Here is a 17,387-nt window from a genome sequence, read left to right on the forward strand (position 1 = left end):
TAGAATTCATTAATGCTTGAATCAATGCTAGCTACATGTATCATAGGATGACTATCTATGCATTCATCACTTACTAGTCAGGGGAAGTTACTTAATCTCCTTGAATAACAGAACCTATCTCATGAAGTTGCAAAGATTAAATAAATTCATACAGGTAAAAAACAGTTTACTACTGTGCCCAGCATATATTAAATGCTCAAAATTAGCAGTTATTATCAGAGTAATCTACTGCAACTAAGTCCTACAGAAAAGACCTGGCCAAGAATCTATCATTCAATTCTTAAGCTTAACGTATTTTCTATGGGGACTGCAATCAGCTAAGGGAACGTCCTCTGCAATGAACGATGATTAATCTAATCACCAGAAGGCTTTTAAGGAGGACTCAGAAGAGACAATCACTCTTTCTGCTTCAGCCAGCCAGCCTCTCCTGAGAGTTCATTGAGGACCTTCATTGGAGCTGCCAGCTCACAGCCTGCCCTACAGACCTTGAACTCTACATTTCCACAGTTACATGAGACACTTTAAAAATTTTATATTTACAGATATCTCCTACTGATTCTGTTCCTCTAGAGAGAACCCTAGCTAAGACAGTAGGGCACATAATCATGGCAAACATTTAATGCTTACTATGTACTTGGCATTATTCAAGCCTACTCTAAATGTTTTCAAATGATAACTTACTTAATTCTCACTACAACGTTATAAGGTGCTGTTATTTCCATATTATAGGGGGAGGAAATTGTGAAAGATATAGGGAGATTAAGTGACTTATTCACTTAGTGATTTTAATTACATACTACAACCATGCTGTAACCAGTTATTAATCATTTAGAATGTAATCCCAGAATGATACTAAGCAAAACGACCTACAATGCTTCCTCTGAAATAAAAAAAAAAGGGCATTTCTACATTCCAGGACTTCCTGGGGTTTCAAAATGGGTTTATATGGTTTTCAGAATGGGGGTAGGTAGTTTCAATTTATTCTATAAATCTTTTTAACAACTTCTTAAGACTGCATTTTTCCCCCAGTGTATCACTGTTTTACTGCCCTTGTAGAACCTGCAGCTCCAAGATTAAAATCACTCTATTAATGAGAGGTGTTCCTGATACAAGTGTAATACAGCTGTGAACAATAACAAGAAAGGAAAAATGTTGCAAGAACTACTGTTCCAAAAGGGTACAGCAAGACTCCATGCACATTCTGTCCTGTCCCTGGCAAAGGAACTCAGTGAAAAAAGATTTGAGAAAGATGTATAAAGGGTGTTTCTTATTTATAAGAAAAGAATATGACTTGTAAACACAATTTTAAATAGTGCCCTATAAAATGAAAATATATCTTACTTATTAAGTTAATTAACATGGACAGGTCTGGCTTCACTATAAGTCTTTTGTGGTGTATATATATATATAAATATATATATATACACATTTCATACTTGAACTATTACCACAACAAATTTTAAAATCTAATTAATGTTGATGCAAATATGCATAGTCACACTACCATGCTAATGAGACAATCCACCATAAACTAAAATGATAATGTGACAAATTTGTAATAATAATAAATAAAGTAGAGCAGCAATTAAAAAACCATGACAAAAATATTAAGGAAGGAAATGGGGAAGAAAAACTACAATCAACTCATGACAATATCATGATAAAATTCTTTCTAGAAAACAGCTCAAATTCCAATTATGTACAGACAGATACACATGAATACAGTGGAAGATTTTAACGTCATAGAATACTGAATCAGATTCCTCAAAAACTTGTTTATAAGTTAATATTAGTTGATGAACACAAAATCTTAATAACCCTTTACTTGTTTATTTGTATCAAGTTCTTACCTAGATCTATGAAGAGATAAAAATGTAAGGAAATGGGTACAATTTATTCTTCAGAACAAAGGACTAGAATTTTTGGACCAGTTCCATGCACTACTGAGAACCCCTGAGGTTCTAGTGCGGTTCTTAGTCTACAGAGTTAAGGTGCACAAAGGACCATTTGTTTAAATACCATTTTTAGTGCAAAATAAGATCTAGCTCCCTCTCCTCCCTCACAAAGTAAATGGGGCAGGGTCTCAACATTATCATGAATAAATGGAAAATAACAAATCTGCTTTAGGAATATATACAGGGCATTATACTTATAATGGCTTACAACTGTGCAGGGCTTTGCAGTTTACAAAGCTCTTTTATATGCATTCTTCATTAATACATTCAACTGTTAGAGGACAAAATGTGCTTCATTTCACAGATGAGAAACCCAAGGTCCAGAAAGGTGACTTGCTAAAGTTAGATATTCACCCAAGTGGCAGAGCCAGGACTTAAATTAAAAATCTCCTGTTCCTAATTTAAAGTGCCTCTACCCTGGCTGGGCCACGGTGGCTCAGCAGGCAGAGTTCTCGCCTGCCATGCCAGAGACTCAGGTTCAATTCCCGGTGCCTGCCCATGCAAAAAACAAACAAACAAACAAACATAAATAAAGTGCCTGTACCCCTTCAGCTACTATAGGCCAAATCTAGAAACCAAATAAAGTGTATAAAAAGGGTGTGCAAAATTATAAAATACTGAAGGATCTTATTATGAAAATCATTAATCATTTGCTACTGCACTACTGAAATACCCATGCCCAGGCCCTATCTCAAGCAATAAAATCTACTGTGGTCCAGGCATCATGGATTTCCAAAACTGCCCAGGTGTCCCTAACATGCACCATAGTTAAGAACGTCTGAACTAAGACAGTACAAACAACAACAGTGCATTACAAATGTGTTTTCAACTCATTCAGTTTTACATGTTCCTTTGACATTAATTCATCATCACTCCTTAATTGGACATGGCCCTGTTTTAAACTCTTGTTTAATGAAATCAAAGCACTGACTTTCAAGATCTCAGTTTTATCAATCAGAAAGATGCACAAATTTGCATAATCCCAATTACATAAAAATATTTTTTCTTCTATCTTCAACTGAAGGAAAAAAAGCCAACCACTTTTTATATAATACCATATTTAAGTTACATTCATCTGAATAATAGGAGACTTTACAACACTAAGTATAATAAATAAAATTAACAGTTGAGGTATTTAAAGGATAAATTAGATGGCAATTAGCACTGAAAATTATTTAAAAATAATGTATACTGGACAAAGCTTACCTTTTGGAGATTTGTTGGTTCCAACGGAGTTTTTTCAATTATTTTTATTGCAACCTAGAAAAAAATTAATGAATATTTATGGATTTTAATAACTTGGTAATTACAGACTAAATGGTAACATTTTTGTAAATGCCCAGACACGTGGCATTACTAAAAAGCAAGAAAAAAAATCAAAAAACCTAAAACTCAGTTAGTTACAATAAGCCATAATTTATAACCAAAAATAGGGCTTTCTGGAAATGAGAAATCTTAAACTTACATTACTTTTAAGCAAGGTGAAAAATCTCCCCCCGAACAGTAAATCAACACATAAATAAGAGATGGATCATACAATGAAAATACGTCTGAAAACATGGCATTGCAGCAAATTTCTCCTTCACTATTTACTGATGCTTCAATTTGAGGTGACTGTAGTGTGTGAGGGCAGGAATGATATCTATTATATGTTGATCCTGTCCAGAATACTTCCAAGGGTATCTTTCACAGAGTGGGGTGCTTGATAATTGAGTAAATAATTTGGTATTGAATCTGAAAAGTTTAAAAACATTCTATTTTTTTAAGAACTAGTGAAGGCCTTTAAGAGGTTAAAGAAGGAAGAGAGACTAGTACCAGACCAATCTGTGAACCAACCAAGTGAAATAAGCATAAACAGGCACCTAATACAGTGTTGGTCCAGAAAGGCATGAGTGAGCGCCATGGAATATACAATACAAGTCATAGGGACATAGAAGACAAAATTATAACTCTATTTATATGCATTTCTTATCTTTAAAAAAAAAAGAAAAAATCAGTTAGCCTTGTATAAGTATTCTCAACTGACTGGCTCATCGTTTGTCACTTAAGGCATACAAGATATTTCTAGGAACTAATGTTGTTCAGAATGCAGGAAGGGATGGGAGTGACCATCAGGGATGAAAGGGAACAAAAATTAAGAGCAAGGCTTTGCCAAGAACTGATGAATAAAACTTAACTTTGTATTTGAGGTCCAAAACCACAATGAACCCACCCAACAAGACGGGTAGGGCAGTGTTTCCTACTGTTCATCCTGCAGAACAAAAATCCAGTAAGATGTGCCACTGAAGAAATGGTCTGTAGCCAAAGTCTAGGGAAAACTCTCAAGAGATTCCCCAGATTCCTTATGCCAAGGACTCTCAACTTACTTGGTCCTGTTTACATTCTTGAAAAATTACTAAACAGCCCAAAGAACTTTTGGTTATGGGGTTATATATAATGATGGATATACAAAACTAGAAAGAAAAACTGAGAAGCTGTAAAAATACATATTTGAAAATTCATTTCAAAATAACAATACCCATTGTAAGTTAACATAGTTTTATGCATTTTCCTAAGTGCTTCTGCATCCAATCTACTGTGATATCACATGTCATGTAGATGCTGAGATGCTGGAAAATTCCATTTTACACTTGCAAGAGGGAGTGAAAAAAGCAAATAATGTCTTAATAGGATCAAAAAAATAATTTTGACTTTGTAGACTTCCCTGAAAGGGATCTCTGTCCAGAGGTCCTGGTATGATTCTCAAGGCATCATACACTAAGCATAGTAACACTACTGAAAACAACAACAACTTGTTTAACTTGGTCTAAAATCTACATCTACCCAATAAACTTAAATAACTTTTCCTATGACCCCATTAAACCTTCAAAGACACTGCAGCAAGGGAAATGCTGCAGCAAGGCATCTAGTAACAAGTAATCCTGGAGTGGAAGCAAACATCCAGGAAGAGAAGGAAACAAATCAGAATTGGGGTTGAAGAGAAAAGAGTCAATGAGTGTCAGTGTTTGAAAAAGCAAAGCCAGAATTCGAATTCTCTATTTGGAAAATCTCAGTCTCAATAGGAACTACAGTAAATAAAACAAGAGAAAATACTGGCTGCTGGAATATGCGAAAGCCTGCCTACCTTCTGCGTTGCTCAGCTGGGGAGAAGGCATCTTAATTATTTTTACAGTTCTAGAACTCTACACAGCCCACAACAAATGCTCAACTACTGTTTGTTGAGTTGAACTGAAGCTCTGAATACTAACAATCAGTAACCGACCACATACACTATTAGAGATGGGGCTAGGACACTGAAGAGATAGGGTTTCTGGGGTTTTAAGATACCACTGGGTCTAAACAATTCATTTCCAAGTCAAATGAATTAATTTTCTTCACCTTTACTTTCATGAGAAGTTTTCTAAAGTATACTTGGGTCTCTCAATTTCCAAAGAAATCTCTTAGCTACACTGTTCTTTTGTGGCCATCATTCTATTTCCTTCCTTCTTTTCATGACCAAAACCCTCCAACATGCTGCCTTTCCAGTTTCACTTCCTTCTGAGCTTCTGAGACTTGGTTTTTATTCTCATGACAGGGTTCTTGATCACTAGATTCTTCTGGTTACCTTCAATATCTTCCTTTTACCCTAATTATCCTGTGCCAGATAACCCGATTCTGCTCTTTAATATTTTATCTTCAAATACTGTGATTCAAATAATATGTGAAGCATAATCAGGAGCTCAAAAAAGTTTACTCAGTTTAGTTGAACTGTAGAAAACAGTCATTCTATCATAAACCGGTATCCCTGGCAAAGTCCCTTGAGGGAGGGGAGAAAGAATATGGAACTATTAAACTTACCATCAGGGAATCCCGATACAATGTCAAACTTCAGAGACACCCAAATCAATACGCCAAGCCCTCGATCATGAGGCTTACTCTTGTGAAGCTTATGTAGGTAGCGAAGAAGCTTAGACTACCTATAGGCACGCCTAAGAGTTACTTCTGAAGGACCTCTGTTGTTGCTCAGATGTGGCCTCAGTCTCTCTAAGCTCAACTTTGCAAGTGAAATCATTGTCCTCCCCCCTACAGGGGACATGACATCCAGGGGTGAAAGTCTCCCTGGTGATGTGGGATCAACAATTCCATCCTGACCAAAAGGGAGAAAAAAATTGTAACTAATAAAGAATCAGTGGCAGAGAGAGTTCATATAGAGCCCAGACGCTACTCTGGAGGTTGTTCTTATGCAAGCTTCAAGTAGACCTTGCTTCCTATCATAACCTGCCAACCCCCAACTGGGACCATTCCAGCCAATCCTAAAGAACACCTAGGACAATATATAAGATTCCACAAGGGTTCCAGGCACCAGAGTGCATGGACGAGGAGATGGAGACTAGGAAGTAAGGCAACATGCTACCCTTAAACATGCTACCCTCACCAGTGCAGCCCTGTGACCCATGACTCACCCCACACCCCAAGCACCTGAATCCTGTCACCCCCTGCCACTCCCTGAACTCCAAGCACCCCTGTCCCACCAAGCCCCAGCGCGCATACCCACCTCACACCCCCACCCCAAGTGCAGCCCAACCCACCTTTTCTGCATCCCTCCTGAGCCCTACCTGTCCCTCCCAGCAGGCAACTGACAATGCATAAAGGATGCAGGCGCTTACCTCCATACCCAGGCTACACCTGCTCACCCCCTCCCTAATCACAGTGTCGCACAGCTTCACCCCACCAGCCCCAAGCTCTGTGCATCAATTTAAAGGACTCCTAGACACAGGCATGCGCTCAGCCCCATCATGCCCCTCAGCTCTGGGGACACCAGCTTATGGCACTCCTAGAACCACACATGCGCATGGCCCACAATCACACCCCGCAGCTCTGGGAACATCAGTTATGGCACTCCTATACCCACGCATGCACACAGCCTCCAGTGGGGTAAGGGGTATATATTTATGAGTTTTTCTTTTTTTCTTTTCTTACTTTTTCTGGAGTGATATAAATGTTTAAAAAAAAGATCATGGTGATGAATATATAACTATGTGATGAAATTGTGAGCCACTAATTGTATACCATGTATGTAATATTTGTATGTTAAGAATGTTTGTAATGTTTTTTTATTAGTATAAGTATTTTTTAAAGTAGGCTTTAATGGTAGCAAGGAACACAAAAGGTTTAAGACTTACAAAGGCAAAATAGCAAAATGGCAGAAGACAGACCTGCATTAACAATAGTGATTTAAGAAGTAAATGGATTAAATGCTACAGTGAAAAGATTGGCAGAATGGATTTTAAAAAATGCATGACCCAATAAGATGCTGTCTGCAACAGACTCTCTTTAAAGTCAAAGTAGAGTAGGTTGATGATGAAAAGATGGAAAAAAAGATTTCATGCAGGTAAGAACTAAAAAAGAGCTTGTGGGTGTAACTAACATTGGATAAAATACACTTTAAGTAAAAAACAGTTATGAGGAACAGACACATCTATTCTGGAGTTGTAACTGTTTTTTCTAAACTCTGAGATACTGAACTATCTGTGTATGATCTGGTCATTCTCTCAAACTTCAGGTATTTATGTGACACCTGAAACTCAGAGTTAGAGCTCTGAAGCCATGAAAGTGAGCATTACCTCCTACAGCAACCACTAAAAAAGTTGAAAAAGTGATCAGACTTCAACTACAGATATGAATGAAGCTGATCTGGATAGGACCACGGTAAATCAGAAAACAGGGTAAAGGATGATAACGTCTATATTTTAAAACTTCAATTCCTGTGTGAGAACAAAGGAAGAGATCCTTATTTTGGTACATGATTTCATTATAGGTTGTACGATTTAACTTACATGCTGGTTTGTACAGGCTATTGTGATGTCCCGATGTATCCCAGAGAATTAAAAAAAAGTCACATGGGAAACTGAGGAGAAAGGAGGAAATATTAAGACTTCCCATGTGGGGAACTCTTGATATTCTTGCAAGCAGTGGGGACAACCAATTCAAAAGGCTGAGCTCTTGATCTTGGGGCTTGCCCCTATGAAACTTATTCCTGCAAAAAATCTACTTAGAATTATGCCCAAGAGTTACCCCCCAGAAAAAGTCTTTTGTTGCTCAGATGTGGCCTCTCTCTCTAAGCCCACTCGGCAGGTGAACTCATAGCCCTTCTCACTATGTGGGAGATGATTCCCAGGGTTGTAAATCTCCCTGGCAATGTGGGACGTGACTCCAGGGAATGAGCCAGGAAGTGGCATCGTGAGATCGAGAAAGCCTTCTGGGCCAAAAGGGGGGAGAAAGTAATGAGACAAAGTAAGATTTCAGTGGCTAAGAGATTTCAAACAGAGTCAATACATTATCCTGGAGGTTATTCTTATGGATTATATATTCTTATGCATTATATAGATATTCCTTTTTAGTTTATGGTGTATTAGAGTGGCTAGAAGGAAGTACCTGAAACTGTTGAGATATATTCCAGTAGCCTTGATTCTTAAAAATGACTGTATAACTATGTAGCTTTTACAATGGAACCGTGTGATAGTAAAAACCTGTGGGTAACATACCGTTTTTACAGCATATGGACAGATAAGTAAAAAAATAAGGACAAAAAATCAATAAATAATAGGGGAGCTAAGGGGCGGGGAAAAATGGGTAGACTGAAATACTAGGGGTCAATAAAAGGAAGTGATCAAGAGTACGGGATGTATGAATTTTTCTCTTTCTTTTTATTTCTTTTTCTGGCATGATACAAATTTTCTAAAAATGAATATGGTGATAAATACACAATTATGTGATTATATTGTGAACCACTGATTGTATACTTTGGATGGACTGAAGATATCTCAATAAAAATACAAAAAAAAGTTATGAGTGACAAAGATAAGATAGTCATTATATACTGATAAGGAGGACAAGTCAACTAGAAAATGTAACAATTATAAATACATATGCATCTAATAGCAGAGCTCCCAAATATATGCAGCAAATATGGGCACATTTGAAGGCAGAAAACGACAGCTCTACAGTAACAGTAAGAGTCTTTAACACATGACTCTCAATAATGGATTGAATCTCTACTCAGAAAATCAATCAGAAGATCAATAAAGAAATAAAGGACTTGAAGAATACACTAAACTGACTAGACCTAACAGACATATACAGAACACTGTACCCAACCAAAAAACGAATACACTATTCTTCTCAAGTGCACACATATCATTCTCCAGGACAGACCTTATATTGTGACACAAAGCAAGTCTCAATAAATTCAAAAATACTGAAATCATACAATGCATATCCTCCGACCACAATGGAATGAAATCAGAAATAAAAGGAGAAATGGAAGATTCACAAATATGCAGAAATTAAACAACATACCCTTTATCAATGGGTTAAAGAATAAAACAGAAGCAAAATTAGGAAATATATTGGGCTAATGAAAATGAAAATAAACATATCAAAACTTATGAGATGCAGAGAAAGTAGTGCTAAAAGAGCATTTTATAGCTCTAAAGCATACATTAAAAATGAAGAAAGACTTTAAATCAGAGACCTGATCTCAAAACTGGAAGAAGTAGAAAAAGAAGAGCAAACCAAACCCAATGTGAGCAGAAAGTAAGAAATAACAAAGATCAGAGTGAAAATAAATGAAATAGAAAGCAAACAACAATGGAGAGAATCAACAAAAGCAAAAGTTGGTTCTTTGAAAAGGACAAACCTTTAGCTAGACTGACAAAGAAAAAAAGAGGAAGGATACAAAATAAGGAAAATCAGGAATGAAAACGGAGACATTACTACTGACCCCACTGAAATAAAAAGGACAATAAGAGGATACCATGAACAACTGTATGCCAATAAATTAGATAACCCAGATGAAATTGACAAACTTTTAAAAATACACAAATTATCTAAATCAACTTAAGAAGAATGAGAAGATCTCAAACCAATTACTAGTAAACAGATTAAATGAGTCATCAAAAACCTGCCAACAAAGAAAAGCTCAGGACCAGAAGGCTTCACAGGGAAATTCTACCAAACATTCCAGAAGACTTGACTCCAATCTGTTCAAACTCTTTCAAAAAACTGAAGAGCCAGGAACACGCCTAAAACTTATTTTACAAGGCTAACATCCACCTCATGCCAAAGCCAACTAAACATACCACAAGAAAAAACCACACACCAAAATCTCTTATGAATACAGATGCAAAAATTCTCAACAAATTACTAGCAAACTGAATACAACAGCATATGAAAAGAATTATACCCCCTGATCAAGTGGGATTTATCCCTAGTATGCAAGATTGGTTCATCATAAGAAAATCAATTAATGTGATATACCACATTAATAGAATGAAGGAAAAAAATCAAATGATCATCTCTCAACACAGATAAGTCATTTGACAAAATACAGCCCTCTTGATAAAAACACTTAGAACACTAGGAATAGAAACAAAGTTCCTCAACATCATAAAAGGCTTATATGAAAAGGCCACAGCTAACATCCTACTTAATGGTGAAAGACTGAAAAGCTTTCAAAAACAAGACAAGGATTCTACACTGTCACCACTATTATTCAGCATTATACTGGAAATCTTTGTCAAAGCAATTTAACAGAAAGAAATAAAAGTCATCCAAATTGGAAAGGAAGAGATAAAACCTTCCTTTTTATTTATTTATTTATCCTATTTAGAGATAGGATCATATCATCCTACTTGCTGATAACATGATCTTATATTCATAAAATCCTGAAAAATCCACCACAAAGCTCTTAGAGCTAATAAATGAATTCGGTGAAGTAGCAAGGTAAAAAGTCAACATCCTATCATCAGTAGTTTATCTATACGTAAGCAATGAACATTTGGAAGAAGAAATCAAGAAAAAAATTTATCCACAATAGCAATTAAAAGAATCATATACCTAGAATAAATCTAATCAAAGATGTAAAGGACCTGTACACAAAACTACAAAACATTGCCAAAACAATCACAGAAGACCTAAATAAATGGAAAGACAGTCTGTGTTCCTGGACCAGAAGACTAATTATCATTAAGATGTCCTTGAAGCAATTTATGGGTTCAGTGCAATCCCAATAAAAGTTCAACAACTTTCCTTTAGAAAATGCTTATACGATAACAGGGACCTAGATTGTAAGCTTTTAGAGCAGGCAAATTAAGTCCAGAGTGGTGATTAATATTTTGGGATTCTGAGAGGCTGTTTTATATCTATAACCTGATATTTAGAGATAAGAACAAAGCCGAACAGGTTGGAGTTAAAGTAATTCAGAACATAGGGGTAAGGAAGACTGTCTATATTTTAGAACCACATATACTCTTTGAGAACAATGGAAGAAAGGTTTATTCGATCTGGAGCTGAAATTTTCTGTAGTGCATAATCTCATTCAACCTATCTGTATGGCTCATTTGAACAAGTGAAACACAGGGAGCCCAGAATAAGAAGAGGTACTTTAATCCCATATAGATTATTGCACGCTTGGAAACATTCTAGAGTATATGAAGCAGATAATCAAAAAGTATTGACAAAGTCCCCTGAGGTAGGGGAGAAAGAATATGGAATTATTAAACCTAACCATCAGGGAATCCCCTGAAACTGTGTCAAACTTTAGGGACACCCAAATCAATAGGCCATGCCCACGATCGTGAGGCTTACTCTTGTGAAGCTTATGTAGATAGCAGAGAAGCTTTGACTACCTATAGGCATGCCTAAGAGTTACTTCTGGAGGACCTCTGTTGTCGCTCAGATGTGGCCTCAGTCTCTTAGAGGCCCACTTGCCCAACTCTGCAAGTGATATCATGGCCCTCCCCTCTACATGGGACATGATATCCAAGGGTGAAAGTTTCCCTGGCGACATGGGAGAGGACTCCCAGGGATGAATCCAGCCCTGGCACCATGGGATCAACAATTCCATCCTGACCAAAAGGGGGGAAAGAAATGTAATTAATAAAGTACCAGTGGCAGAGAGCGTTCAAACCTCCAGACTACTCAAGGTTGCTCTTAAACAAGCTTGAGTTAGAACTTGCTACCTAGTATAATCTGCCAACCCCCAACCAGGGCCAGTCCAGCCAATCCTAAAGAACACCTAGGACAATATATAAGATTCCACAAGAGTTCCATGCACTAGAGTAACTTTCCAGAAACCTGCAACCTCCAGGTAGATCCCTGGTCCAGATAAGTCCTGAAACGTAGCCCAGCCTCTCTAGAACATCAGAAAGTTTCATTTCCCCACTCCATATTAGTGATAGGCTCTTCCAATATCAAAAATTTAGAACGGCCATAGCCCAAACAACCGTAAAGAGAGGTATAGAAAGATCAAAGGTGATGGTGGAGTTTATACATAAAAGATACAATTTAACAAATGAATATGAATGCTGAATCATTAAACTGATATCTCTCTTAGTCTCCAGTATTTTAGAGCAGCTGGAAGTAAAAATCTAAAATTCTGAAATTGTAACCCATGTCAAACTCTGAAACATGTTTTACAACTAATTGTAGTGCTGTGCTTTAAAATTTATAGCTTTTTAATATATGTTATTTTTCACCAAAAAAGAAGGAAAAAAGTCAATTGTGAAGATGAAAAAATATTTACACCCTCTAGTCTCCTATATTCTGGAACAGTAGAAGGAAAAATATGAGAGGATTGTATGGAAGCCCATGACAAACTCTGGGATGTGTCCTATAACCACTTGTTGAAGAGTGCTTTGAAAACTATTGCTTTTTTATTTCTTTGTTTTGTATGTATGTTACACTACACAACCAAAAATGGATAGTAAAAGACTTATAAGAAACTGATGCTGCATTTAATGCTTTCAAACTCCTTTAGGAAGGTGCACAGATGGTTCAGTGGTAGAATGTTTGCCTTCCATGCGGGAGACCCGGGTTCAATTCCCGGACCACACATCCAAAAAAAAAACTCTTTTAGGGCTAAATAAAAAGAAATTCAACAAGAAGAAAAAAATAAGTTCAAATGTATATCACACACACATACACACAGAACTAAGCATATCAAGTGTCATAACATAAAGGAGCATGACTTATATTTACCTCTCTGCCTGTAAGGATATGTATTGCCAGCTTTACTTTTCCAAAATTCCCTTTGCCAATTGTTTTTAGCAGTCGGTAGTTCCCAACACGAGTTTTTTCATCTGTACAGGACGCCAAAGAGTTTCTACACTGAGCTCCAGGACGCCCAGTTCGAGAGGTCATGTCTTGACATCCATCTCCATGTGATGTATGCTAAAATACAATATACATAAAGATAAAGAAATTAGACAACACACAGAACTGGGGAAATCTGAAGAGCTTCTAGTTAAAGAAACAAAATATTACTGCTTTAATTTTAATCCTAATGCATCTAGCACTTTTTCGCATGTTATAAATTTATGAGGAAAACTAGAGAATGTTGAAGAGAAAAATATCAAGTCTGAAATTCAACTGGGTGTTCAGAAAGAAATTATGTTTTCTGTCATTGTTTCATTTTCTTTTGGTCGTGGGCTGGGAATTGAACCCAGGTCTCCCACATGGCAGTTGAGAATTGTACCACTGAATCACCCATCCATCTGAGATACTTTGTATAAGCTGCTGTCATGTAAAATAGGGTAACAGTAGTACTTCATAACCAGAAGTTAAATTTCCATAATGTATTAAATCACATATAATCCTCACCACACCTTTCAAAACAAGCAGGACAGCTAATGTATCATCATTTACCCAATGAGGACATTTCTCTAATTTGTTCAAAGCCACATCACTATTTAATGAGAAAATCCAAGGGGAACCTCAATCCTTAATTTTCTTCTACACAATGCTGGTAACAGCAGCCCAAAAAGGATGTATTTACACTACATTGTATGGCTCTTGGTAAATATCTGTTGAATGAATGAAGAACTCAATATATTCAACAGAGATCAAACAAATCATATACTTCTTTACCCACATTAAATACACAGGCACTACAGTTACAAGTACGTAATATGTACAGTTAATTTTCTATATACAAGCACCCAGTTGAGTACTGCTTCCTTCTCCCACACAAATCTATGTGGCAGAGTACCAACCTGAAATTTGAGAGACCTATTTAAACAGGACTTACATGAGTAGAAATCAGGTGAAACAACTTTATACTATATTTCAATTCTTCCTGAACAGAGCTTGGTCCCTATGTAAAGCAAATATATGAGCCCACACATCTTTTCTAATCCTTAAATAAGCCTCCCCCCCCCACCACTTCCTCCAACACACAGGCAGGGCAGTGTTTTAAAACATAAAATAAATATATAAATAAAATCGATAAAGTCAAATTGTGACAATAAAAGGCTGTGTGTCCACCTTTGACTTTCAGAGCTATTCCCAAAATCAGAGTTCACTTCTGAAAGTATCTATATAATTATTTTATTCACTGTAGGAAAAAGATTTAAGATTGAACAACTTATGCTTAAAAATATTCTTAGTAAACTAGAAATAGAATGGAACTTCTATAGGAGAAAAATTATGTACCAAAAACCTTCAGCCAATATTACACTTAATGAAGAAACTTGAGAAGGCATAAATCCTACTCAAACCAATCTACAAATTCAATTAAAATTCCAGTAAGATTTCTGAATAATTTTAAAACATTTTTTTTTCAGCAGTAAACTGTGGAGACTGTTATCTGCTTAATTGGAGGGAAGTCTGCGAGGGAGAGAATGTTTGCTTTTTCTTAAACCCCAAGGTCTTGTTAGCTATCTCTGTATGTAGGGAGTAATATATTGAAAAGTACGCACTCTGTTTTTGCACGTAACGTACGCATGCTTTTAGTCACGTAAACCCTGCAGTATATAAGCAGGAACTGAATAAAGTTGTCTGTTGTCTGTTATGGCTGAGCTTCAAACCCCCTGATCCCGTCTGTGTCTTTCTTCCTTTTCTTTCTTTCTTCTTTTTTTAATTTTTAAAAAATTTTTTATTAATTAAAAAAATTACAAGAAACACAAACATTCCCAACACATACACTCAGCAATTCACAATATCATCACATAGTTGCATATTCATCATCATGATCATTTCCCAGAACATTAGCATCAATTCAGAAAAAGAAATAAAAAGACAACAGAAAAATAGAACAAACAGAAAAAAAAATTTTTCAGGCCATACCCCTTACTGATCCCTTTCATTGATCACTAGCATTTCAAACTAAATCTATTTTAACATTTGTTCCCCCTATTATTTATTTTTATTCCATATGTTCCTCTCATCTGTTGACAAGGTAGATAAAAGGAGCATCAGACACAAGGTTTTCACAATCACAGTCACACTGTGAAAGCTGTATCATTATACAAACATCATCAAGAAACATGGCTACTGGAACACAGCTCTACATTTTCAGGCAGTTCCCTCCAGTCTCTCCATTACATCTTGGATAACAAGGTGATATCTACTTAATGCATAAGAACAACCTCCAGGATAACCTCTCGACTCTGTTTGGAATCTCTCAGCCATTGACACTTTGTCTCATTTCACTCTTCCCCCTTTTGGTTGAGAAGATTTTCCCAATCCCTTGATGCTGGGTCTCAGCTCATTCTAGAGTTTTTCTCAATCCCTTGATGCTGAATCTCAGCTCATTCTGGGATTTCTGTCCCATGCTGCTAGGGAGATCCACACCCCTGGTAGTCATGTGCCACATAGACAGGGGGAGGGTGGTGAGTCTGCTTGCTGTGTTGGCTGGAGAGAGAGGCCACATCTGAGCAACAAAAGAGGCTCTCTTGGGGGTGACTCTTAGGCTTAATTTTAAGTAGGCTTGACCTATCCCCTGTGGGGTTAAGTTTCATATGAACAAACCCCAAGACTGGGGACTCAGCCTATAGCTTTGGTTGTCCACACTGCTTGTGAGAATATCAAGAATTCAACTTGGGGAAGTTGAGTTTTCCCCTGTTCTCACCATTCTTTGCAAATACTTTTCCACTCACTGATCAAATCACTCTGGGATTCATCCGGGCATCACCTGGACAAACCAACAAAATCTCATGTCCTATACAAAGTTCCATTTACTTAAGGTGTTCAATCAACTATCTACATAAGTTATATTAGGAGATGCACTAGTCAAAGTATAGATTTGTACCAAATAAACATTTTTTGCTTTAGTATCACACATTAGTTGAAATTTTAAAATATTAAGTATGATCTGTTTTCAGCACACTGCAGTAATGACATTCTTTTGTTCTTCTTCATGCAAAAATATTTTTTAAATTTGTACATTTAGTCACTATCACTATACACTCTAGGCATTCCTAGATCTAAATCTTTATTATCTATCTTTCTGATTTCATTTGTGCCCCCAGCCCTCCTCCCTCTATCATTCTCACATTCAGCTTCATTCAGTGTTTAAACATAATTATATTACAGTTAGGTAGTATTGTGCTATCCATTTCTGAGTTTTTACAATCAGTCCTGTTGCACAATCTGTATCCCTTCAGGTCCAATTACCCAATATTTTACCTTATTTCTATCTCCTGATGGTCTCTGTTACCAACAAAATAGTCCAAGTTTATTCACTAATGTCAGTTCATATCAGTGAGACCATACACTATTTGTCCTTTTGTTTCTGGCTAATTACACTCAGCATAATGTCCTTAAGGTCCATTCATGTTGTTACATACTTCATAACTTTTTCTGTCTTACAGCTGGATAGTATTCCATCTTATGTAAATGTCACAGTTTGTTTAACCAACTGCCTGTTGATGGACATTTTGGCTGTTTCCATCTCTTGGTAATTGTTAATAATGCTGCTATAAACATTGGTGTGTAAATGTCCATTTGTGTCCTTGGCCTTGTGTCCTTTGAGTAGAGACAGCGTATAGATGGGTCCTGTTTTTTAATCCATTCTGCCAAACTATGTCTTTTGATTGGAGAGTTTAATCCATTAACATTCAGTGTTATTACTGCATGGGTAGTACTTTCTTCTACTATTTTGCCTTCTGGATTTTATATGTCATATCTAATTTTCCTTCTTTTTACCTTTACTCATAGTCTTCCTTTCTACACTCTTCTCCACCCCTCTCTCTTCTGTCTTCGTATCTGTCTCTAGTGTTCCCTTTAGTATTTCTTGCAGAGCTGGTCTCTTGGTCACAAATTCTCTCAGTGATTTTTTGTCTGAAAATGTTTTAATTTCTCCCTCATTTTTGAAGGACAATTTTGCTGGATATAGAATTCTTGGATGGCAGTTTTTCTCTTTTAATAATTTAAATATATTATCCCACTGTCTTCTCGCCTCCATGGTTTCTGCTGAGAGATCTGCGCATAGTCTTATTGGGCTTCCCTTGTATGTGATGAATTGCTTTTCTCTTGCTGCTTTCAAGATCCTCTCTTTCTCTTTGACCTCTGACATTCTGATTATTAAATGTCTTGGAGTATGTCTATTTGGATCTATTCTCTTTGGGGTACACTGCACTTCTTGGATCTGTAACTTTACGTCTTTCATAAGAG

The 17,387-nt window shown here is 36.6% G+C and overlaps 1 protein-coding gene across 1 annotated transcript in view; it reads right to left on the bottom strand.

Annotated features, from left to right (window-relative positions):
* Positions 1-17,387, bottom strand: part of LOC143656376 (MAP/microtubule affinity-regulating kinase 3-like) — a 106,674-nt gene that overhangs the window by 72,650 nt on the left and 16,637 nt on the right. Inside the window, 2 exon segments of the mRNA XM_077128459.1 lie at positions 3,162-3,215; positions 12,975-13,166. Coding sequence (XP_076984574.1) covers positions 3,162-3,215; positions 12,975-13,166 — 246 coding nt within the window.

The sequence above is a fragment of the Tamandua tetradactyla genome, chromosome 14 (genome assembly GCF_023851605.1).
Source record: "Tamandua tetradactyla isolate mTamTet1 chromosome 14, mTamTet1.pri, whole genome shotgun sequence".
Taxonomy (NCBI): Eukaryota; Metazoa; Chordata; class Mammalia; order Pilosa; family Myrmecophagidae; genus Tamandua; species Tamandua tetradactyla.